The sequence below is a fragment of the Oenanthe melanoleuca genome, chromosome 2 (assembly GCF_029582105.1).
Source record: "Oenanthe melanoleuca isolate GR-GAL-2019-014 chromosome 2, OMel1.0, whole genome shotgun sequence".
NCBI classification, from domain to species: Eukaryota; Metazoa; Chordata; class Aves; order Passeriformes; family Muscicapidae; genus Oenanthe; species Oenanthe melanoleuca.
Window position 1 is genome coordinate 86,980,025 of NC_079335.1, and position 24,619 is coordinate 87,004,643.

At 45.1% G+C, this 24,619-nt stretch overlaps 1 protein-coding gene across 1 annotated transcript in view; it reads right to left on the minus strand.

Moving 5' to 3' along the window:
- Nucleotides 1-929: 929 nt before the first annotated feature.
- The window catches only part of GMPR (guanosine monophosphate reductase), a 41,628-nt gene continuing 17,938 nt past the window's right edge, over nt 930-24,619 (minus strand). Inside the window, exons 7-9 of the mRNA XM_056483725.1 lie at nt 19,715-19,757; nt 13,488-13,647; nt 930-5,850 (exon numbers count right to left, since the gene is read on the minus strand). Coding sequence (XP_056339700.1) covers nt 5,670-5,850; nt 13,488-13,647; nt 19,715-19,757 — 384 coding nt within the window. The 3' untranslated portion in view covers nt 930-5,669. The remainder of the gene's footprint in view (nt 5,851-13,487; nt 13,648-19,714; nt 19,758-24,619) is intronic.

Below are 24,619 nucleotides of genomic sequence, written 5' to 3' on the forward strand. Positions count from 1 at the left end.
TTACAAAAAGGGGGGGTGGGGGAATTTCCCAACCTTTTTCAGTTTGGGTGAGCTACTGAAATCCATTTTGTACTAGCTATGTCACTGCTCCCGGCAGCAGCTGGCAGCGGCGCTTGGCCGAGCCGGGGTCAGGTCCAGCCATTCGACATCAGTAGTTTTTAAAGTAAATTTTTTTTTTTTTTAAATTGTCTGGTATTACTAATGAGGGTTGTTGCAAATCACACTTCCAGTGTAGTTCCTAGTGTAGGCCCAGCAAAAGGGATATCGCAGCTTTGTGTTGGGGAGAAATTGAGCTGACATGGCCAGTACAAAGGAGAAAATAGGGAGGGAATAACGTTTTGCACCTTATTGAAAAGAGGAGAAGATTTTAAGTGCATACAGACATAGTTAAGAGCTTTTATTGTGACAGGAGAACTTTTTTCCATATGCGTGCATACTCTCTGTAATTCCAGTGTAAAATATTGTACTTGCACTAGCTTTTTTAAAACAAATATTAAAAAAAATGGAAGAATTCATATTCTATTTTCTAATGGTGGTGTGTCTATTTGTAGGATACACTCGCGTCTGTTTATTGAATTTTATGGTCCCTTTCTTTGATGGTGCTTGCAGGTTTTCTAGGTAGAAATTATTTCATTATTATAATAAAACAATGTTTGATTCAAAATTTGAACAAAATTGTTTTAAAGAAATTGTCTGTATACCAGTACAAGTTTATTGTTTCAGTATACTCGTACTAATAAAATAACAGTGCCAATTGCAAATGCATGTTGTGTCTTTTATGACTAAAGGGGACAGAGCTTTCCTAGGGACATAATTTTTCCAATTTAATTCCCTGCCCCATCCTCCCCCCAGCCCCCCCCCAGCATTTGTGACGATGCCAAAAGGCGCCGCAGCTTCCCACCCATGGCCATAAAACGCTCTGCAGCCTGTCAGGGTGAAGCTCTTTATTGCATAACAAAAACAAAAACTTGGGAGCAGTTGGGACGATTGGGCCGCGCACACAGGGATGCCACAGCAGAGGGAAGGAGGGCAGTGCTCTCATCACCATCTCAGCAGGCCCAAGCAGGGCAGCAAAACACTGAAAGCCCATCAGCTTTTTGGCCAATGACACAGAAGCGCTTCACAGTTATCACAGGCAACACCAGGGAGTTCTGGACTCCAGACTGCTGATTTATGTATGGAAACTTTAGCCAGCAAACACTGGCTCAAATAAATGTTGGGGAGGGCTCGCTTAAACATCTGGGTGACCACAAATGAAGCTAAGGCTGCAGGGGGTGGTCTGTCCTGAGTGCAGAGCTGTGCCAGCATCTACTCGAGACAAACTTCAACCCTGCTGCCCCTGGCAGCTCCCAGCCCGCAGGAAAGGGCTGGCCCTCTCCCACCTGCTGGCCCTGACTGCTGCAGAGAGCAAACTGCTGTTCCTGGGCCTTGGTTTTTTTTTTCCCTGCCTCTCTTCTACACAAGGCCAAACCTGGCACTGGTTGCAAAAGCCCTCCTGGCTCCAAAGAATTTTTGGTGTAAAATTGATATTAGCAGCTAAGCAGCACCATCCCCCAGTGGGGGATGTGAGATGGTGATGGATAGACACTGGACATACAGCGGCAGAAAGCTGCAGCAACAAGTCTGTCACAAGAGTGGAGTTCAATAGGTATAAAGTAGGGAGTGCTTGGTTCAGAAGAGCTTCAAACTCTCATCGTGTCCTTGACTGAAAGCACCTGTCCCAACACAGTGGGACTTGGCCAACAGCTGCCATGTTTCTTCCTCATCTCCATTCTTTCTACCCCTGCTATTGACTAGCTGAAAGAAGAGACAGGCACATTTTATATAGGAAAAGTTTCCCCCAAAGGCAAACAGAGGCTTTTTCTGATCCTGCTTACACCTCTCCATATTTATAGGATGTCCCCATCCTACATTCAACCCCAGCATGCCCCAAGGGAGAAGAAAGCTGCACCAAAGCACATCTGAAGCCCCTGCTCCATGGCTGATGGGACTGGCTGTTCCAATGAGCAGATGGGAATGTGTTTTGTGTGTGGCTTGTTTTACATGTGTCAGGATGCTGGCTCAAGGCCCACCCCTTTAGCAACTGCTCACACCTACAACAAGGAGGTGTCCTTGTGCACAATGCACTCCTTGGAGCCACAACACAGTAACTGGGGAGTGAGCAAGGCCACTCCTGTGCCAAGCCCTTCCCTCCCAAGGAGTTCCAGTAGCCAGGCTCTGTGGGCAGAAGTCCACCCTGCAAAATGTGCTGCAGCAAGGCAACCCCACAGCAGGACTGGGAGAGCCAGGCCTGTTAGAGGTGTCCTTATGTTTCAAGATGCCACAGGCAGACATGCTCAGCAGGGATTGCTTAATGATGTAATGTTGCCATTTTCAGCATCCCCACTTGTAGGTCTTTGGTATGTTAAACTGCACCCTTCTGGGGCCAGTGGGAACCTCAACACTGCTCTTGGGAGCTCAACAGTTGCCTGGCTGGGGGAAGCAGGCATGACCCTAGCCTGCAGTACAGGCTGTAACACACAGAGCATTCCTGTGGACAGGATGGGGTTGGGATGTAGGGCTAGAAAAGACCTGATTGTGCAGAATCACTGAACATTAAGCACATACAAATTCCATTTCCCACAAAAGGAGACAAATAACAAAGAACCCAGTTAGATGTGCAGGTGAGGTAGATCCACAAATGGCACATGGCATTTGTCAGTGGTTGTGGTCTTCACTTGGACCGTCCTGCCAGACAAAGTGTGTTCCTGGCTCCCTCTGCCTCAGTTCCTTGTGGGAGTGGCAGCAGGCTTGAGCAGGGTACAGGAGCTGGAGCTACGGAAAGATCATGGAAACAACGGCAGCACAGGAATAGGTGTTAAAGGGGGACTCAAGTGCTTCTTTTTTTAAATTATTTTTTTTGTATTTTCCAGCCTGTCTCAGAGCAGCACATGTACAGTGTCAATGGTGAGCACTGATGTAGCTGAGGGTTATTCCTGAACAAAATTCACATATAACTGGGTGAGATGCAGATACGCCACCAGTTCAGCCTTTCTGCATCTCATTTCTCTCTCCTGCTCACTTCTAGAGAGGAGAAAATGAAAGAAAACATGCTGTTTATCAAAACAATGGTAAGAACTGCTATGCAGAAAACCAAATACCTAACATCAAAATTTTATCAGTCACCATCCATGGCATCAATGTCATTCACAGCCTGAAGAATTTGGGGACAGCTTAAGAATAGTGTGTCCCTCTCCTATTAGTCACTGATCAGAGGTATGTACAGGAGGGGAAGGAAAGCAGGTGTAAGAATAGCCCCATTTGCCACTCTTGTGGAGAGGCAGCCTCCCCTTTCCCCCAGCACCTGCCCTTTGGAAAAGAAACTGTTCTGAGGCCATCATGAAGCTGCTCGGTTTGGTGTGTGCATGATCCTTTAAAAAAATGTTTACAAATATATATATATATATATTTATATGCATATGTATTTCTTAAATTCCACTTAGAAATGTAGCTAAAAAAAGTAAGAAAAGCTCTAGTGAGAGTGGGCATGAGACCAGCAGAGGGCTGCACTTCCCACGTGTGAAGGCACCAGTGTGGAGACACACCTGTGGTCAGGACTGGGCTGTGATGGTCTAACCCCACTCCTGACAGAGGTGTCCATTTGCTTCCCCCTCACATCACATAAAGAGAGGACCAGTGCTGTGGCACAGCTGTACTGATGCAGAGAGGTCTCACTGCCCCTGCTCTGGGCTGGTGCAGCTGAGAGCAGTAGGAGGCCCACGGCGCCGTTCTGTGGTGAAGAAGCCTGGCACTCTCTTCACATGATGCTTCCAGGCTGGAGGGAACAGAGATCAGGGCCTGGATTGCCTGGGCCTGGATTCACAGGCCTTGCTTCTCTGCTGCATTCACATTCCTTTATGATATGTGGGCAGGACAAATGGTCCTTGCAGCCAGCACAAGCATAACCTGTGCTCACATCAAGGCCCTCATCCTCTTCCAAAGCAGAGGAAGGGGTCATCCCACAATTAAGAAGTATGTCCTACATGTTAAATGGAAGACATTTAAAATACCAGGCAATTTAGAAGATATCCTGTGCTTTTTCTAATGTGCACAACACACTTAAAAATTACCAAGGATCAGCTTGTGGCCCGGATTTGCTTCTCAGCATGGTGAATTGTACCAGTCCTTGTGATTGGCTTTTTGAGCAGTCCAGCGTATGAATTTTAGACTTTCTCTTTGCTGTTCCTTTTCCTACAGATCACTTTTTAGCTTTTCAAAGGAAGCCTGCCTCTTTCCACAGATGTCTACTGGAGGGAAAAGTAAAGTTCTGAATACTGAAGTAACACCAGCTGCATTATGATCTCAGCAGCAGTTTGAAGTAAGTGGCCAAACATTATTAATTCACTGATGCTCAATTTTACATCATTTATCATATTGAGCTACTGTGGTAGTCGTGGATGCAATGTGTATTTCCAAAGAAATTTTCATTGTGATTTATCAATTGTCAGGCCATTACACTTTATTGAAGTGTTACCCAGAGTCTCAAACATTCATTACTGCCTTTAGAGCAAATGCTTTAACTCCATCTCAGCCTGACGTGATTTGCAATCAACCAGGCTGTTCTGCCAAAAGCTCCATCTTGCTTTACATGATGTCAAGGACTGCAAAGGAGTGATACCACAAAACCAGAAGGCAATTTGATCCCTCTGGTCTCCTCCACCTGGCCACAGACAATGCACCGCACAGCATTTTTACATTTTTGCTAAATGGATGTGAGCAGGCAAGGAAACAGGGAGGACTGCAAGAATCATTCCCCCTTGTCAGAGTTACAGCTGCTGAGTTTCAATGTCTTAAAAACCTGTTCCCAGAGAGCAGGTAAAACAGGAACCCAGGTCATTCAATAACTGCACTCATGATAAAGCAGGCAAGCTCTGAAAAGCTTCTGAATGATCTCCTCAGATGGGGGCCGGGGGGCCAGCACGGTTTTGCTACATTCAGTGCCAGCTTCTCTGAAAGGGCAAATCCATTGAATAGGGAGGTTTAAGTAAGAACAGCAACATCAGCCCTGTGAACTGAAAGTGACAGAGATCTGGCATTTTTAGCATCACATGTCACAAGCAGCCAGGCCTCATCTACCATCCACCTCTGACATTTTGCAGGCTGGCAGTTGTGCCATAACATCCATTCTTTAGCCAGAAAAAAGATAAAGAGAACTTGATTTTTTATTTCTCCATGCAATTCCTTGCATCTTTTTCTCTCCCAGCCTGCAATTTCTGAAAGGTGCACTGCCAGAAAGTGGTGGTAGCTGACAGGTCAGTCTTAAAAAAGGGAATGTGTGAATGTGTGCAGGCGTTAACAGCCATGTCTGTACAAGCCAATTCCTCGTTAACTGAGGTTTCAGCAGCTATTTATCAGAGGGGGAAGAAACCAGGTGAAGAAATGTTGATTAAAAAATGAAATAGGCACAACAATAAAAGATGAGGCTATTGCATTTTGAATCAATGGCACTGTGTTAATAGCATGACCTTCCCCTTCCAAATCCCAGCCAAAGCCAATGGCTATGACACTGCCATTCTGAGAGACAGAGAGGGAAGTTTGCCACTAACACAACATGGAGGAGAAAGCAAAGGAAAAGAGCAGCCCTTCCTGCTCTTCTCCCCCACCTCTCTCTCCAGCCCGCCAGGCCTAGGCTAGGAGAAGACCTCGTTGTGCTGCTGGGTGACCCGGATAAACGTCGTTCTCTTGCTCAGTTCCTTGAGTTTGGCAGCTCCCACGTAGGTGCAGGTGGAGCGCAGCCCCCCGAGGATGTCCAGGATGGTGTTTTCCACATCCCCTTTGTATGGCACCTCCACCGTCTTGCCCTCCGAAGCCCTGGAGAAGAGATCAGTCACTGCATTCACGTCTGGATGCAAAACATGAGTGTGTTTAATGGAGCAATGTGGAGCTTAACTCTGCAGGCTGCAGTTTACAAACGTGTCCCCAGCTTTACAGCTTGCTACTTGGTGCTCTCAAGCATTGAAACGCCTCAGCCCCACTCACCACCAACACTGAGAAGTAGAAGCAGGCAGATCTTGTAGATGCTCCAATATCCCATGAGTTTATTTACAGATCTGCCCCGTCCTCCCCTCTACCATCTGCCTACAAGCAAGTGGAACTTCCAGCTTTATTGAAAGGTAAATTTTACTGTGAGAGCTGCAAGCTTTAAAATGTAAGGAACAGCCAGGCTCCAAGAGAGAAATGTTGGAGCTGGTTCTCTGCAGGCACCACCCTACACAGCTCTACAGAGGCGTCACAGCCCCTGGGCTCTGTCCCACGTCACTGATCAGACACATATGGAAGTGCTCTGGCTGTCTCCTACCAGTGCAGCTCTCCAGAGCTCACAGAGTGTGGGAAACCTGTTACAGAAACCTGCTGCACAGCTGTCCCTTGAAGTTAAAAGGTGATCTACCACAATTCAGTGCCAGGCAAAAAGGCCAGAGAAATAGCAGTGCTGTGAATACTGTCAAGTGCTGCTGCATGCCAGCACAGAGTGCACTGTTCCCAAAAAGCACATCTGAAGAGTTGCAAGATGGAAGAATCCAGGCAAATAACTTGCACTCCTCCTCCACGTTTCTCCAGCCCCATGTTCAGTAATCCCTCCTATAACAAAGCTGATCTCACTGCACTTTAGAGTAAGCTTGTTCTGCCTGGCACACTGGCTCATCTGGAAAGGCAAGCCTTGGGAAGGGAGGGTCTAAGACAAATGTGGAGGGAAGAGGAGACGCTTTCCTTCTGCCCTACAACATGGAGGCAGAAATCATGGCAGTGGTCTGTCATTCTTCTAAATGTGGATTTATTTGCTTCTTCCTTAAAAAAGTTTCCAGGGGATAGTACAAGAAAGGGCATGCCTGTTTGTAGGCTCCATTTGTGAATCATTAACAACAGCAACAGCTGCTGTGTGGAGGTACTTCAGTGTGAGCCTGGCTATATTTCATCCTGTTAGTTTAAATGCGAGGTCACAGCCCTAGGGAGACAATAAAGGCAAAGTGTTGATATGCCATGTGAGTAAGGAGCCATGATTAATCTCCTTACATCTGATGAGTAATTGACTCTTTCTTGAAACTCTTAAATAGACACTGCAATGAGTGGACAATGGATGTTGGATGTGCCACTGGCATTGCACAGACTGCCAGGACTTAGGGGTCTGTTGTATGGCCTGCACTGCTGGGAGTTCCCAGGCTTTTATTTTCAGCTCCAGTGCCAGCAGGAAAAGCTGAAGCCATGAATTGACACTCATGCCACTGTTCTGGCTTTTTGGCCATGCCCACCTCTTTCAGTCAAAGCTGTGAGGTTGAGCTCAGGCTCCAGGGAGCTTCCTGTGAGATTGTGAGAGACAGTGCATGTCTGGGATTTGCAGAAATCAGTGCAAATTCTACCACATCCTGCCACCTGAAAAGCTCTGCATTTGTGCAGTTCATGCATGAGAGATCAATTATCTGATGCACATATGCACCATCAGTTCAAAATAAATTCCTTGTTAATTCATGCCTGACTATCCTGTGGATCATAAGTTGCCCATTGCTCCTATGAGCATGAACAGTTGGTAGCCCTTTTTTTCAGTGAGAAATTACAGAAATGGGTGATGGTTACAGTCACTGCCCTGGGTGATGTCCCAGCAGGGGCTACGGTGGTGTCAGGAAGCTGGAGCTTGCGGGTTGCCACTTCAGGCTTTGGAGACCAAGATCTACAAAAGTGGTGAACACCTAATGACACAGCCCCAAAGCTCTGACAGCTAAACACTTGCTACTGCTCCTCAGTGTCAGCTGATGAGCTGGTGGGATGTCCTGTTGATCAAGGAGTAACCTGCAGATACTGGGGAAAACATGGTAGAAGACAGGTGTGAGGTTAGCTCCACAGCCTTGTCCACAGGGATAAGGGGATGAAGTTTCTCATGAATATATACTCAAGCTGTGCTAACATTAACCCCAATAGCCTTGTCCTCAGAGGAAAGGGGTTTTTAAGAGATAACATCTTGCTGGTGTTATAGACTGAGCCGAGAAGTTATCTGGTTCCCAGGGAAGTGTGAGTGGAATTTTACTATGTGCACAATTAACTGCTGTAGTCTGGCCCAGGGGTGGGATCTGTATCCATGTGAGCATGTAACCACATGTTAACCCCTTTAACACAGTGCTTAGGATGAAGGAGAGACATTTAGTAGGTGTTACAGTATTGATCCCTAGTGGCTGGTCTAAAGGGAGGAGAAATGGAGTTTTGAACTTACGTACATTAAGACTGTGATGATGTCCAAAGAGTTCATACTGGATTAACTTTCTAAGAGTTCCCCAATACGTGCCTTGCCAAGGAGTGACGTATAGGCCATAAATTGCTGTGTTCTTGTGTGAGTGTCAAATTAGTTCATGCATGACCACTGAATAAATTAATGCATGTGTCCAATTAATTCATGCATGAATGGCCAATAATTTTTGCATAAGCATCCAATCAGTTCATGCATGCATACCCAAATTATTTATGTCCAAACATCCTGTTAGTACATTCATGAGTGCCCAATGTGATGAGCACCCAGCTGACTTCCACCAGCACCCACATGGATGCTGTGCTGGGCAAACACGGTAGGGTTCAGGTGACACAGGGGGCCAGTGTGACCTGTGTAGGAGAAGACTATGACCTGCATCATGCCAGGGATGGTTGCACCTGGCTCCAAACATGGTGTGAGCCACCAAACTTTCAGAGAGTCAGAGGAGCACATGACACCTCTCCTCAGCAATGGCCACTGGGAGAGGAGCCACGCCTGAGGAGACGTGCAGCTCAAGGCACACTTGAAAGGATGTGGCCCATGCCAAAGGTGTGCACTCCCAAAGGGACTGTAGTCCCTGTGTGACTCATGCCAGAAAAGGAACAGCTGTAAAGGCATTGTGTCCTGTGGACAGCCCTCAGTGTTGACAACACAACAGTGTTTTAGTTTTTGCCAAGCTGTGCTCACTCCAAGTCAAGGACTTTCTTCTTCCTCATACCACCCCACCAGCAAGTAGGCTGGAATGGCAAGAAGTTGGGATGGGACACAGCCAGGACAGCTGACCCAGACTGGCCAAAGGGACACACCATACCATATGGTAACATGGTCAGTTTATAAACTAGGGGGAAAGCTGACTGGGGCCACTGCTCAGGAACTGGCTGGGCATTGGTTGGTGAGTGGTGAAAAATTGTGTATAACTTGTTTTGTATATTATTATTATTATTATTATTGTTGTTGTTGTTACTATCCCTTCCCTTTCCGACCTACAAAACTGTCTTTATGTCAAGCCATGAATTTTGCTGTTTTTTTCCCAACTCTCTCTCCCATCCCACGGAGGGGTGGAGTGAGCGAGCGCCTGGGTGGTGTTTAGCTGCCTGCCGGGATAAACCATGACAATGGATTACACGGGCTGTCACAAAAACTGGCACACTTGGCAGAGAGCTGCATAAGCAAGTCAGCAGGAACTGCTGAGGGTTTTGCAGCTCTGACATCTCTCCTGGAGTTATGACCCAGAAGTGACCCCTTCTCAGAAAGAAAGGTGATGACAGAGCAATTGAGGCTCCCAGCAGCTGGGAAAGGTGTGCTCAGATGCTCTCAGCAGTAACTCTGACTCTTGCCAGCCACTGAAAGGAAAGGGAGAACGATTTGCTTCAGACTTTTTGCACAGAGCCTGGTCTGCAGTCCCCTCCTGGCCAGCTGAAGGCTGCTGCATGGAGGGATGTGTGTGGTGGGTGGGAATCCTGGCAGGCTACATGGGATGAAGCACATATGACAATGCTCTGTCAGCCCAGCAAAATGTGGGTCAGAATAAAGAAGTCAGGCTGCCCTGGCATGAAGCAATTTTTTTGAGTGGGGCATTTAAAAAATGGAGGAACTGGGGGTAGGTTTTCAAGGCTATCATTTGGGATACACAAGATGGTAAGCAGCAGCCAGCAGTTGGTGCTATTCTGTTTCTGTGACCAAAATTTCACCCTGCAGTTAATATAAAGTGCCCAAATCCAGCTTAGTAGCAGCTGTGAATTGCTGAGTGGCCACAATAGAACTGCAGCGTTCACACAAAACCTGTGAAATTTCAAAAGAGTTAACAAAAACAAATTGGCTCAAACTGAACAATACTGCATGCAGCCTCAGTCCCTGCTTGCCTTATTTCTCTTCTCCCACAAAAGAATCATAAAAATTGCCTTTCAGAAATCCCCAGCTCTCTGATCCATATTCCTCATGGAAGGAGGTGAAAATGTAAAAATAAGCCAATATATAAATGACATAAGATTAATGAAAGTGAGTACATGGATTAAATGGGATCAGCTTGACATATTCATTACAAAAACAATTACTCTCATGACTTTATTCCCTGCTACAGCCATCTCACCTTATCTGTCAGTTTTAATGTAACTGCTGCAGGCTCAGGTTCTCCAGCCAACACATGTAATTTTGAGAAGATGAAGTTAAATGACAAGCAGACTGATTCTGCAGGGGACTGAGCACACTGAGCTCCCCACTGCTCAAATAACACACTATGAGTGTTCAGGTTCTTTTAAAGACAAAACAGTTTATTTGGGTCACCAATACAGACTTACAGCTAGGCTTCTTAAATGCATATAAAGAAGCCCCACTGACTTGACCTGTTTGGGTCAAGTTTGGGGTATCCAGCATTTAAAATGCTGACTAAGAACCCTTTTGGTTCAAGCTTGCCATCAGCTAAACTAAGAAGTGATTAAACTTCCTGTAACTTTTACTATAAGAGCAATTCAAAGAAAACCTTGTGCTGTTTCAAATCCCCCTTAAACACCCAGCACACTTACATTGCTGGATTTAGCAGCTGCTATTTTTAAACCACAGTGATACTCATGCTGGGACAGGCCAAGGAAGACTGAGCCCACGGCTGGTACAGGTAGCCAGCTCTGTGTCATGGCTGTAGAGTGAAGATGAGTATCAGCATTTTTCTAGTCAAAAGCCAAGGCTCACAGATTTAGTGTTTCGAGCTGTTGCATCTAGCAGTAGACTGGGAGACTCTTTCTATGCTACCCATTAGTGGCAGAGAAATGCAGTATCTCCTGCTCCCTTGATGCTGAGAAAGTTTCAGAACCTGGTCCCCAGGGGATTCTCAAATCAAGGATACAAATCCAAATACAGCTATGGATCAAGCCAAATTTGTACAGCATTGCCCATAGTGACTTCAAAAGGTCTGTCTAGACTGAGCCAAATACAGCACCTTTCTCTACATCCTTTCCTCCTACAAGACAGAATACTTGCACTCTATCTCATTTTCAAGAGGGACCAGTGTCAATTAGTTCTCCTGCAATAAATTTTCTTGCCAGATCACACACACCTAACTAGGTGGAAAAGAATTTAAGATCTGGCTTCGTCTTTTGTCCCCTTGGCACAGCCAGCTTTCTCAAACTCTTCCTGCAAACTCTTCCTCAAACTCCCACCAGCTCTGTGGAGGCCAGGCCCTAATGACTGTGCTGCACTGAGATCCCTGAGGCCACAAACTGAGTTCTTGGGCTGTTCTGTAATCTCTCAGGGAGCTGCCATTAACTACATGGCTGAGCAGAATCAGGCCTTCCCCACACTCCAGCTGACTCAAGCACGGGGTAGCACAGGACAGGAAATGATCATTCAGGTAAAAGGCTGCCAGCACCACTGTGCAATTGGCAGCTGCCACTTTTATATTATGAGACACTTATTAGTGCTGTCTTCTCAGACCATTTGTTCAGAGGCTTTGATGATGAGCAGACTAGCTGGGAGACAAAGAAAGGAAAAGAGACCCCAGACGGTATGCTGCTTCTGGGAAGTGGAACATGAACCCAAAGTGAATCAAAGCTCAGAGACATGCAAGCACATCTTTCTGGTGCATCATTTCAGCTCATCTCAGGTGCAGATGGCAGCTTGTGCAGCTCTTTCTTTTGCAAATAAACAGTTGTGTTTGAAAGCAAAACACTGAACGGGTTGCCCAGAGACCTGGTGGATGTCCCATGGGTGCCTGGAAACACTCAAGGCCAAGCTGGACAGGGCTCTCAGAAACCTGATATAGTTGAAGATGCCCCTGCTCATTATAGGGAGGTTGGACTAGATGAACCTTAAAGGTCCCTTCCAACCCAAATGATCCTGTGATGCCACAATTTAGGCAAAAGGAGATGGCTGTAAATGCTCTGAAGGAGGCTAAGTTTTTTGCAATCTGCACACTTCGCACTCTGCTGAGTGCTGTGTGAATGAGTACACAATTTTATGGTGCAGACAAAAACCACCACAGGAGTCAATGTTGGGGTAGAGAACAGGAGATGGGATCAAAGATCCTTCTATCTAGCATGACATCTGGGATTGCTATCTATCAGCTTGTCTCTGTGTCAAAGCATGAATCCCATTTTTTTTTTGTGGATCCCATTCTGCTTTACATTCTATGGTATCACCTTCACAGAGCTGCAGCTCTTACCCATGGCAGCAGCTGGACACATTGGGAAAAACCTGTATGCTGGAGTGGCTGTAGCAGATGAAGCCAACAAAACCCATCAATCCTGAGTATCTGGCTGGAACTGCAGGTAAGGTCACTGTGTCTGAGAGTCTTGCAAACAGCAATTTATCAGATAGGACCAGAGCCTGAATCTATGCCAGCAGAGAAGGATTAATAGGGACTCCCCAAAAAACCAGTGTTTACTGTAAGACAGTCATTCTCCAATGAAGTATGTAAGAACTGTGTTGTCCAAGAGTAGTGACTAAGATTGCCACTCTTAAGAGAAAAGACAAAAAGGTTTTCTGATGTCATTTCCTTTTCCAAAAAGTCAAAATCCTCAGCATTTTCTGGAGTAAAATATCAATGGACAACAGATTCCTTTGCAAAATCTGTCTTCCTTTCCTCTCCCCTGAGGATTTAGCTCAAAAACTAAGCTTCTGCATTCTGTATTATCTGAGGCTACTCTGGTGCTCTGTTACCAGAAGAGGGGTGGAAGAACTGTACAGCAGACTGCCCAACAAATGCAGAAGGGAGTCCCAGAGCACCTGCTGGTGCTTTGGAGGTCCTGGGCTCTCATCTCCCTACTGAGGAAACCCCAGCTGAGCTTCACCAGTTCACAAGCACCCACTTTCTGCTATCAGAAGGAAGCAAGTGGGTTAGCTGAGAATTCCTACACCAACAAGACACCCAATGTGGACAAGCAGAGGGATGGAAACAGCAGCATTTAGCTCATATACATCCTGAAGGAGCAGTAAGTCAGAAGAATGTCTAATGACTTCCCAGACCACACAGCTTGTGCTGCAGTGACAGCACACCACATTAGCTGAAAATGAGTGAACATCACTGCTCTCAGCTAGCCAAACCCAGCTCTTTCTCCCTGTCTCCCTCTGGATGCCATCCCTCCCTCAGATCTGCTGCTATAAGTGCAGCCAACAGCTTCTTCAATGGGAGTAGCAGCATAGGCCTGTTTCCTTCTGCACAATTCTGCTTCAAAAGTTCCTGGATGGATGGCTCACTGCAATTGCTCCAGTGTGGAATTCATACCTGTATTCAGCAACCCCTCCTGCATGTTTCTTCATGGCTGTATCAGAGCTCATTCCATAGAATAGTTTCATCTTCTTGCCATTCCTTTCTATAATGTCTCCAGCACTCTGGTCATGGCCTGCAAACATTCCTCCAATCATGACGAAGTCAGCACCTGCTCCTGTGGTCAGAAAAGGGACACATAAGAAAGCAGGGAAAGGAAAAGAAAATGAAAGCCAAAGCAAGAACACAGTGATCTACAGAAACAATAGCCAGCATTTAATAGTTTGGTACAGAATCCTCTCCTCTAATAGTCACAGCAAACTTGGAAGAAAAGCTTTACTGTAGAACTGACACAGGCTGAATTGTATTTCTCTGGTACTTTAAATGAAAAAAACCCCTTTTCTGTTACAATGACAAAGATATAGATTATTCTACTCTACCCCACAATCTTTTGCTTTCGAATTCAGTTTTAACCCTTTACTTCATAATAGTATCTGAGCATGATTCCTTATTAACTGTGACTGCAGCAACCAGAAGTCCTAAACACAGGGCTGGGACCTGTTGTGGTCAATGGTGGACAGAGAAGTGGATGGTTCCTACTTCAAGAGCTTTCTAGGCCACAAGTGGTGAGTGGGAATGTACCCTGAAGGAAAGTAGACTCATGAATGTAATGTAATCCTCCCAACAATGACATAAAACAAGCAGATTTTTAAACGAAATTATGGATTTTTCAAGTCCATCAGCCATATGTGTTTAGTGTCGTTCTGGATGTATCCTACTCAAAGAGATCTGGATGGGTCTGCATTTGATTCCTGTTTAAAAACTCCAGGCCAAGGACCACCACTCCTGGGTTCTGTGGTTTTCAGCATGCACCATGAAGGAGATCTAACCCGTAGCTACACGTCCTAAATATGTTCCAGATACTGAATAGCAACACTGAATACTCAGTCATGACTGTTCAGTCTGTCTATCTCCTCTGGCTTTGTAAACCATGAAATTGGCTCTGCTGGGAATGAGATCAGGAAGAAGGTTTTTGGAATCATTCTTAATTTTCTACTGTGGTCTCCAATATTTCCAGCTGGGCTGGAACTATTCCACCAGCAGCTCCTCCTGTGATATTTTGGCGTATCTAGTCTTGCTTAGAAAAGTTTGGCTTTTAGTCTTTTATGAGCCTGTGGTGACCTACCCCTGAAACAAAGCATTTTCCTGTTCATACTCTCTGCTTCTTCAACATATATGTGTCAGAACAGGCCTCCCCTCTGCTCAGCTTCTTCCCAGAATTGGCAGAAGAACTGAGCTATAAACCACACTTCACAGAAAGGAGATGAGCTTGAACTACACTCATCCTCCTAAGAACACATCTGAACTCTGGGGAGATCCCAGACTAGCTAAGTCTGGCATTAGGATTTGCTCTGATCTCTGTCACTATCCCAACAATAGCATCAGACCTTGAAATCTGAAAAGTGAAATCCCTATCAAATCTGCTCAGCTTCTGCCAAACCTGAATTTGGGAATATTTTGATCTTAGAACACAAGGGTGAAGTCTGCCAGTTCCCCCCTCCACCCCTTTGCCAAAGAGGAGAGATGGCAGCAGTGCCTGGGGGCAGAGCACCCAGCTGCTCTGCTGACCTCACCTCCCTTTTCCTGGTGGCTGCTTGAAAGGAACACTGTGTCCATAGTAAAAGGATACTAAAAATGAACCTTGTGCAAAGCACACCACAAGCAATATTTATAGCCAGGCACCCATTCAGGTATCCTATCACGTCAGCTACCTGGCAGATTTCTCCTGAACTTTGTTTCAGATGGCTGAGTTTTAATGTCTTGGTTCCACTCATGTCTGCTACTACTATTAACCTGCCAAAAACAAAGGGAATACTCATCTTTTAATTACCGGTGGCAAATTCCTGTTGCTACCTAGCACAACCTTGATCCATCTTAGCAAAAAATAAGCACCCTGGGAAACCTAGTTTATGTCTTCTTCATGGGTAGAAGAAACCATGAGGAAGGAGGGACAGATTTGAGGTCAAGGCTGCAAAGAGGGCATTTAAACAGGTCAAAAGCCTGCCAAAAGACATTCTGGACTCTGTCTTGGCAGCAGTATCCCCAATTCTAGTGCCATTTTTGGTTGTGGGTCTTACAGCCTTCAAATTAATAATGCAAAAGGCACATGAAATCTACACTTCAGAATCACAGAATTTTGGTTCCTGTGCACTTCAGTATCTATTTATTATTTTCCTTTTGGCTGCATATTTTTGGGAGGGAAGCAAATATGTTTGAATTACAGGATTGAAACTCATCCAACTTGAGTAACTTTTGCAAACTACAACATAATTCATCAAGCTCTTCCAGAAGAGAGGAGCTATGTTACAGCAGATGCAGCACGTCTAAACATTGAAACGACACATGCTTGCTGCCCTGCTGCTCCAGAAATGACAAGCCTGTATTAAACCTACTTCTCCAATGTTCTCCAGAACCTTCCACTGTGCTTCAGTGTTGCAAAGATATCTGAAAGTTTCAAGTTAATATATGACCAAGAGGTTGTGGTTTTTAGCATGGTCTTTAACTTCTGCATGTTTTTCTTGTATAACCACCAGAAGCACTCGTGATGTTTGCAACATCCATCTGCAGTCTTTTGTTTACAAGTGCAGATTGATAGCATGCTCTTATTTTAGGTTGTGAGGAACACCTGGCAACAACTCCCTAGATAACACAGGATGTGATGGGGTATGTTGCACACAAGCATTCCAGTAGCTCACCCAGAGCTGGCCAGACTTGTCCTGGTTTTACACAATGCCACCTTCGTGCACTGACTTTCCCCTTGTGGCCTATGCTGTATCTGGGCTGATTTTGCTCATTCACATTTCACAGTGCCTCCTCTGTCAAGCCATTACAGAATAACAGTGCTGATGCCAGCCCAAGCTCACAGCACTCACACAGTTCTGCTGGATCTGGACAGAGTCCCTCAGATGTCTTTTGTGTGCCTGATTATACAAGCCACTGATAACCAGATTGGCTCTGCACAAATTCAGCTTGAGTAAGCCTGGATTTGTGAGCTGGGCAGCCCTCCAAGCAGATGTAATGTCAGTTTGTCTGGACCAAAGCTTGCCCTGGAATTAACATTCACCTGTGCTCCAGCTGAGCCAGTGAGCCTTTGCAGCAGTAGGTACACACACAGCTGTTGAAAACTGGAGAAAAAGCCAGTGCGATCAGATATAATTTGGAAATAGTGTATGTCCCCAGTTGACTTTTCCATATGATTTTTCCTTCCTTTTCCTTCCTTGCTCCTGCATCTCTTTGCACCACTGCTGTAAGGAACAGCAGTAATGTGTTAAAGATGCTGGCATAAGATTCAAAAGGCACATTCTTTTCTGGCTGTGTCACAAAAATGTATGTGACCTCAGGCAATAGAACTTAGTATCTCTGTGCTTTGACTTCTCATCATTAAAAAAGGAGACAGCAGTGCCTCCCTGGAGCATTCTGAGAAATGTGTTCATGTTATCGGCCTTTCCAAGGGTTCAGTTATATGTATCATCTGAGAGCCCAGCATAAATTTCTTTCATGCTTTCTCTCATTCCTGAATCAAAACATCTCTTTTCTTTCCTATCAACCGACATCTTTTTCATTATCATCTCTAATGATCATCATCCAGATGGCAGCGGCATCTTCAGTTTACTGAATCCATAACAGGTTCCCACCCTGCAGTTCCAGAACTACACAAGTCTCTCCTAGCATTTCTGTCCCTCACCTTCAGTGCTTCCCTGTTCCTTGCATTTTTAAATAGGCTTCTACCTTGTTTCCCCTTTGTCAAAATGCCCAAGCTGCCTCTGAGTCCTGATACCGAGTCACAGGTAAAGCTTCTCAACATCTTTTTATTGGTTCCTTACAATTCTCTCACTCAATCCAATCTACTCCTTCTGCTTCCATGAACTTGGCTCCTCCTTTAGCCACTTGCCAGTGCTTGTCTTAAGATTTGGGACACCCTCACACTTCCCATAATTCAAATACATGCTCTGTCACTGCTTTATAGGAAATCATCCCATCCCATGAAGATTTTACAGTGATCCAACAGAAACAGATAGCATAATTACTTTAACCAAAGTCCTCTTCTTGTCTCTAGTCCATGCTTTGTCCAGGCCTTTATCCCTAGATGGAACTGTAGATCTTGGTGTTTTATCACCTGGTCTTTGCTATCCAATATATTCACGTAACTCAAGCACAGAGGTCTGTGCCAGACAATTCAGTATCAAGGCTTTGACTTATAAATGTTGGGGCATGGTGGCTACATTCTACAAGGCTCAGATAGCCAATCATTTCAGTAGCATTCAATAAACACTGATAGTAGTAATGTTATCTCAAAGCTTATTTTGCCACGTGCCTTTGACAAATGCACACATGGGTCCAGCTTGTCAGATGTTCACAGTGTGTCTGCATCAAGTGCACATAACCAGACACAGTAAGTTTACTGCCTCAGGGTCATCTCCATCATTTCCAGCTCTGTAGCTCTGGCACAGTCACACTGATCTGCCTGCGTTACTATCAAGAGTACAATTACTGCCTGGAAAATGTCAACTTTCTGATGCTCCTCTGTCCAAGGGCAATTCTGTGCCAGCCTTCAGACATGTACCACTGTAAATCCCAGCACCTCTTGAGGAACAGCAAAGCCAGAAGCTGTCTTGTCATAGGTTTCAAGCAGGTTCAGGTTCAGTTAGCTCAAAGAGACTATAAAGATCTTTCAGACTTGTAATAAACACTGCAAAGAAAAACATTTGAAACACTGTGAAGTTGCCTCCTTCTGGAAATGCTCTTGCTGAAGAAAGACCTTTTCCACAGGCCAGGTTTCTGTGCAGACAGCTGGGAATACAGTGAGGTCACAGTTTCAGTTCACAAGCTCCTAAGGACCACACCACCAGTTAAGAATCTGGTGGCTGTGGAGCCAGATAAAGGCAGAATAAAGACCTCACTGCAGGCAGCATGTCAGTGAGGGCTGAGTAGAGGTTGGGCATTTTTTTATACAATCTTGTCTAAGAGGGTGGATGCTGCTGTTCAGCTATGTTGGAATCACCCAATTGGAAGTATCTATTTCCTGCATCACATCACCACTGGGTAACACAACGGTTATATGAAATCTTCTGACTAAGCACATTCCTTGCTGGTAGCAATCACTCCACAGCTGTCCTTAGAATTCTCTAATTAAGTCTTCCTTGTCATCTGACCTGTCTCAAAACAGGAGCTGTCTGCAAATTTAGAAGATAGATTTTGGTTTCGACCTTTCCAGGAGTTCCAGGCCTAGAGTTTTTCTTGGCAGGTCTGTAATCTGAGTTTAGGCCTGCCCCTCCTTTCCATACTTGCAAAGGTTCCTGCAAAGCAGACATTCTGTATCATAATGTGCTATCTCTTGTTTTCATACCACCCTGAAATCCCAGTGAGAGACTGTGCTGTCCCACTGTATTCCAGGCATTACCCTACTTGACACCCCCGAGGAGTCTGGCATTTTGGGAGGTGGGAGTACCTTTAAATGTCTTGTCATCTCAGGATGCATTCAGCGCCTGCTTCCCATATGCTGCTGTAACAAGGTTATGGCTAAGTGACAATCATGGGTTTGACCCCCCCCATACCAACATAACTTTCATGCCCAACAGACAATACTCACAGATTAAATTCTCTATTCTAATCACCAAGAGCCGGTACAATTCACTCAACTTACTGACACAAAAGCAAAATCTGTTAATTATTAACTTAGATGTTTTAGACATCTGCCTAGCTCTAGGGGAAAGAGTATAAATAAAATCTCATCCCTTCAAGTGGACAGCTGATCCCAAGAACATCTCCAGGGATCTGGCCTGCCTTTTTGTTTTGTTCTTCTGTCCAACATGCATTCCACCAGCTCTTTTTCCACTCAAGGCCCAAGTCAGCCAGATTTGGCAATGTTACAGGCATCCCTGAACCCTACTCAGAAGAAACTCTTATCAGTTTTCTTCTATTACTCTCCCAGCAGCTGTATCTCATACACACCTGGCAGATAATTTCTAAATATAACTTTGACCACTCTGTTTTGCACTGCAGAATTTGGACTGTTCCAAAGAGCAAATTCACGCCTGGTGCATACATTTCACTGGAGTCAGCTGCAGGGACTAATGCAACCTTCTACTAATTGATTACACATTCTGTCACACCGATTCCTGCACTCCTGCTGCCAGGGGCACTGGAGACAAGTGGGGGTGTCACCACACACACACTGTCCTTACCAAACGCTTTGGCGACATCTCCTGGGCAGTTGCATCCTCCATCCTGCACAAAGAAAAGATGACAAAAAAAATGAGTGGCAGTGAGGTCACACAGGGACCCAGTGAACACTGGAGCTCTGTGACCTGCAGCAGTGTGGCCCCTGCTCAGGAACAGCGTGTCAAGACAGCCGATTGTGCACTTGGGATGTATCATCTTGGCTATGTTTCCAGGGAATTGAGATAATCCTTTCCACTGCTTACCTCCTTGAGGCTCACCTACTCTACTGCAGTCTACTGATAATACCACTGGTAACAGCAGCAATTCAAATTCCTGACTGCAAGTTTCCAAGTCCCAAAAACCAGAAAACAAAACCTCCTCTGATGATCTGAATCATCCCCTGCCATTTTAAAGGCTGTGTGATGCAGAGGTACCACAAACCTTAAACCACTGAAGACATTTAAAATAACTTTCTCAGCAGTTTACAATACATTAAAAGGTCACAGTGGGAGGGGAGAGGGAATATACCATCAGTTATGTTGGATTTTTATCTGATAATCTCTAACAAATTTGTTGATACAATCTTTAGTAAGTGAAAATGAGTTTCTCATCCTACTCCTTACTGTTTGCTATGGGCTTAGTAAGGAAACAATAGCACTCTGGACCTTTAGCATTTTAGACCTACACATTTCAGTTTCAGTGCAATGCAGTGCCTGATGAAGGGGGTTAAGTTGAGGGGAAGGAGCTTGTGTATGTGTGATAGAGCTGTAAAAGAGGAATGGCACACAGCAGAGGTCATCATGTGCTATGGTTCTTTAGGATTTGTAAAGGCCTGAGCACCAGATGAAAGATCCTTTAGTCTACACAGTCATTGTACCAGGAGAGCTCCCTATTCCTTTGATGATCTGGATCCATTGCAGACTGCCAACATCCTTCCTGCATTTGAAGTTATCCTCAGACTGGCCAGTTACCTCATGCTGTTTCACCTCCCTGTTGGCAGAAATGCATGGCTGTGCACGACCTGTGGCCAAGCACAGCCAGACACCCCCACCAGCAGCCACATCAGAGCTGGCTTTGATGGGCAGCTGGCAGCAGGGCTGTGGGCTAGAAACTCTGTGTGCCCAGAAGAGGATTCAGACACAAACTGAGCAGGTGGATCCAAAAGTGAGTGGCTTTTCAAAGGGCACCCCACTGCAAACAGCACATGGTAGAACTTTAAAGGCTTTTATTCCATTTGCTGATAACCTCTAGCACATTATGCCTTTTGTTGAGCATAGACACCCTCGCTGTGAGCTCCAGGAATGAGTGATGGGCTGAATCCCTCTCTCCTTTTAAGGGTTCTGCTTGTGCAATTCTTTAACAAGTCTGTTATAGCCTGGAGGAGGGTGTGAGTGTGTGTGCATGTGTCAGGGGAGGAAGAGCCAGGATAGATAGAAGGATCTAATAATCTTTAAAGAACAGTTTTAAGACTCTTACTATCTGAGAGACACGGGCTCTGAATGCTTTCTGGTAGGTGGATTGCAATCAGTTGTTTTTGGGTGGCTCGGTATCTGACTTTCATAACTAATCCAATAGTGGCAGTGATGAAGGTTTTATGCTTTCAGTGGTTCTATGAGGATGAGGGGCCTTACTGTGTAACCATTAATCACTGGCTTCAATAAATATCACTTTGAATGTTACTAAATTACAAAATGCTGAGCAGCTTAAGAGACTTGCCCAAAAGCTCTCAGGTTACCATTTAAGATAAAAGGAACTGTTGATTCACAGCCCTTCTTTATCTGTAGATGTCTCCTGTTACTTCAGATAAGCAGGTAAATTTAGTGATTCACAGAAAGGGAAACAAGAAGGGAACATACTAAGCAGTTATGTCAGAAGAGGCTATATAATAAAGCTATATGCAGTAAAGCATTTCATTCCATGTGAAAAAGCAGGCACTCTGTTCACAAAATAAGAGCATTCTGCTGCTGCATTGCCTTGGAAGCTTAGCCTTGAAATTCAGCTTGTCCCCACAGGGCCCTGGGTCTGGATTCAAAATGACATGTAGATGGCTGGGCTTCAGTTATGGAGCTTGCTGCAGGCTCAGCCTCTACCTCAGAACCCTGGGGAAATTTATCTGTAAAAATCTAACTCTGAATTCAGGAGAACTGGAATAATACCAAAGTAAGACTATTGGAAAGGGTTATGGTCATGGAACCTGAAGACAGCATGATTCTGAGCCAAGTGGGTGCTAGGAAGAAGGATGGGGGAAAGCAGTCAACAGAATAACTTTAATGTGGCTGAAGTAATGTTTTTGTCCCCAGTTCTGTTCTCCAGATAGATAAGCAATTTTACAGCAACAAAATTTAGCCCGAGGGAAAAAAACCCCACAGCATGGAAAACCAGCATACACTGGCTGAACATTTAGTATTATATGCAATTTATAATGAGTTTATAACTGTGATTTATGTTTCAAGCATCCTTTATAACAAACTGCATAAACAGTGCTTTCTACAGTATCAGCAAACAGATAGTTCTTATGCAGGAGATACATAAAGCATGTGGCATATACAGCAGTAAAAACAATACTTATGGTGCTTTATTCTGAACTACATATAGTGGGTATACTTCTGTGTGGAAAAAGGGACAGTATGGCAGTAGCTGGGTGAAGAAGCCCTTAGTCATTCTTTTCACTGATGCTGGTGACCTATCACCCAGGCAGGGAGAAAGGGAAGCAGGGATCTCTGTCAAATGATAGCCACAAGAGAGAGGACACATGCAGGGCTGCTCTCCATTCCCCACATTGCTGGCTTACCAGAATACGTGACTGCCTCTCTGTCCAGCTGAGCTCCCTGACCTACACAAAACATCTCCAGCAGGCCCCCTCCACTGTAACTCACTGCAGCACTTTCTCAAGGCCAATGGATTAGCAAGGATGAAAATTGAGACTACTGGCTCCCAGACAAACAGCACAGGACAGAAACCATGCCTGTTTCTTAGGGAGGGTTTCCTCTCTGCTTTCAGTGAGTCATGCAAGATTAATTTCTGAGGTGAGCTTTGAGTCTTACAGATAATTTAGCATGAGGAAAGTAACTGGTGCAATTTTACCTCCTACTTCTCTGTGTAAATGACTAGACAGACACCAGGTGTTCACTTGGACTATCATGTTTGCCTGAAAATTGTCACCTTCCTTGTCAACGCATCAGTTCCAAAAATCATACATGATAACTTCAGTAATAGGAACGTTTAAAATCCCAGTTTGTGCTCCCATCCTGGCAGAGCTCTTGAAGATCAGGGTTCAGTCATGCTGTGTTCTCTGCAGTGCCTATACTGTGCTCAGCACCACCACTTCCTCATTCTGAGAGCACAACTTCTTTTCCTTCATATGGAAATTGTACCAACATAACAAGAATGAGGAATTAATTTGATGAAGGTACTGGACAAGACAGAAGTGGATACAGGGAAGTACCCCAAGGGACTAACCATTATCACTAGCTATGATCTACATGAAGCTATAGCTACCATTAGCTATAATCTACCTGAAGCTAGCAGGTAGAGTTTGAATATTTTCACATCCTTCCTGCTACTTCCATATCAATGTAACAAAAATTAACTGGACGCATTTTCTCCTGGGGAACTGACACAGATAGCTGCGGTAATACTCTGCCTGTACGGATTTCTTTCAGCTCAGGTAGGGTGTGTCCCTTCTTCAATCCCCAGAAAGACAGAAGTGAGACATTTTGAGGGATGCCATGTATACTTGTTGCCACCAGACCCAATTCTATACTTAGAATTGCTGCCATATGGTGTTTTTCTGTCATGAGGATACCTCTCTTTCATGATTTTCTTGCCAGAGCTCTGGCAACAACCATGCAGTCCAGCCTTTTCTTTCTCTAATAAATACACCAATGCCCATCTGAATGCTCCAGAATTCAGGCATAATGTCCTTAGCCTTGCTTTACTCTTTTTAGATTGTGTGACAGAGTTGAGCTGAAGTGATGTTAGAGACCCCAGCCGCAGCTGAAGGTACTTCTCTTGGCCCAGATGTTGGTAGTAGACAGGTATCAAATTGCTCTCCTATATTCCCCCATAGGGGGCTGATAGGTGTGGGATCACTGAAACCTGAGCAAGTAAAGAACTGATCCATTCCCAAAACAGAAAAGGAGATATAGTACAGAATCATCTAATTTTCCAACAGTCTGAATACTCACTTCATGTTTTCTTGTAAAATCAGGACAACAGCATTCTTCTGAGGGCTGCTAGCAGAAAATGATTATTGCAAAACTAGGATGGGTCTCTGAGCACCACTGCCAGGATGACACCTATACTTATCCAGCCTTCACAATAACGAGTGAGGCTTTTATGCTCTATTGCACACATGTTCTACTGTCTATTATAAACAGAAACCTTAGCAATACTGCCCAAGTCAAAGAAATCACAGACTGCTTCTCTTTTTTTCTGCAAAATTCATATTGAGGAGCCATGGAGAGCAGGGACTGTATATTCATTAAAAATAAAGAGCAAGAGAGATCTGACTGTAACATACATTCCTGCTCCATCATACTCCAAGACATCCAGTCAAACCCTTTGACCATCCCCAATCAGTTTGTTTTCCTCTCACCTCCCTCCTCAACAACACAACACAACACAACACCCCTTCCTCACATGGATACTAGTCCCAACTGGGTCAAAGAAACCAGGGCCTTCCAGTGATTTCACTTGGCAGTAGATCTAAAATCCAGTGTGTGGTCTCTCCTAGGGTGGCAGAGGGAGGCTGCTGGCTGTGAGCATAGCACACAGGTGCCTGTGCCCTCCCCATGAGCAGCTGCCTCACAGGCAGCCTGCAGAGCTGTGCCAGCCTGACACAGTCAGGACATGCTGACTGCCTGTGTGTGCCCAAGCACACGGGACCTTTGGGTGCTGCAGCCTGCACTCTAGCTCAGTCTGGGCCA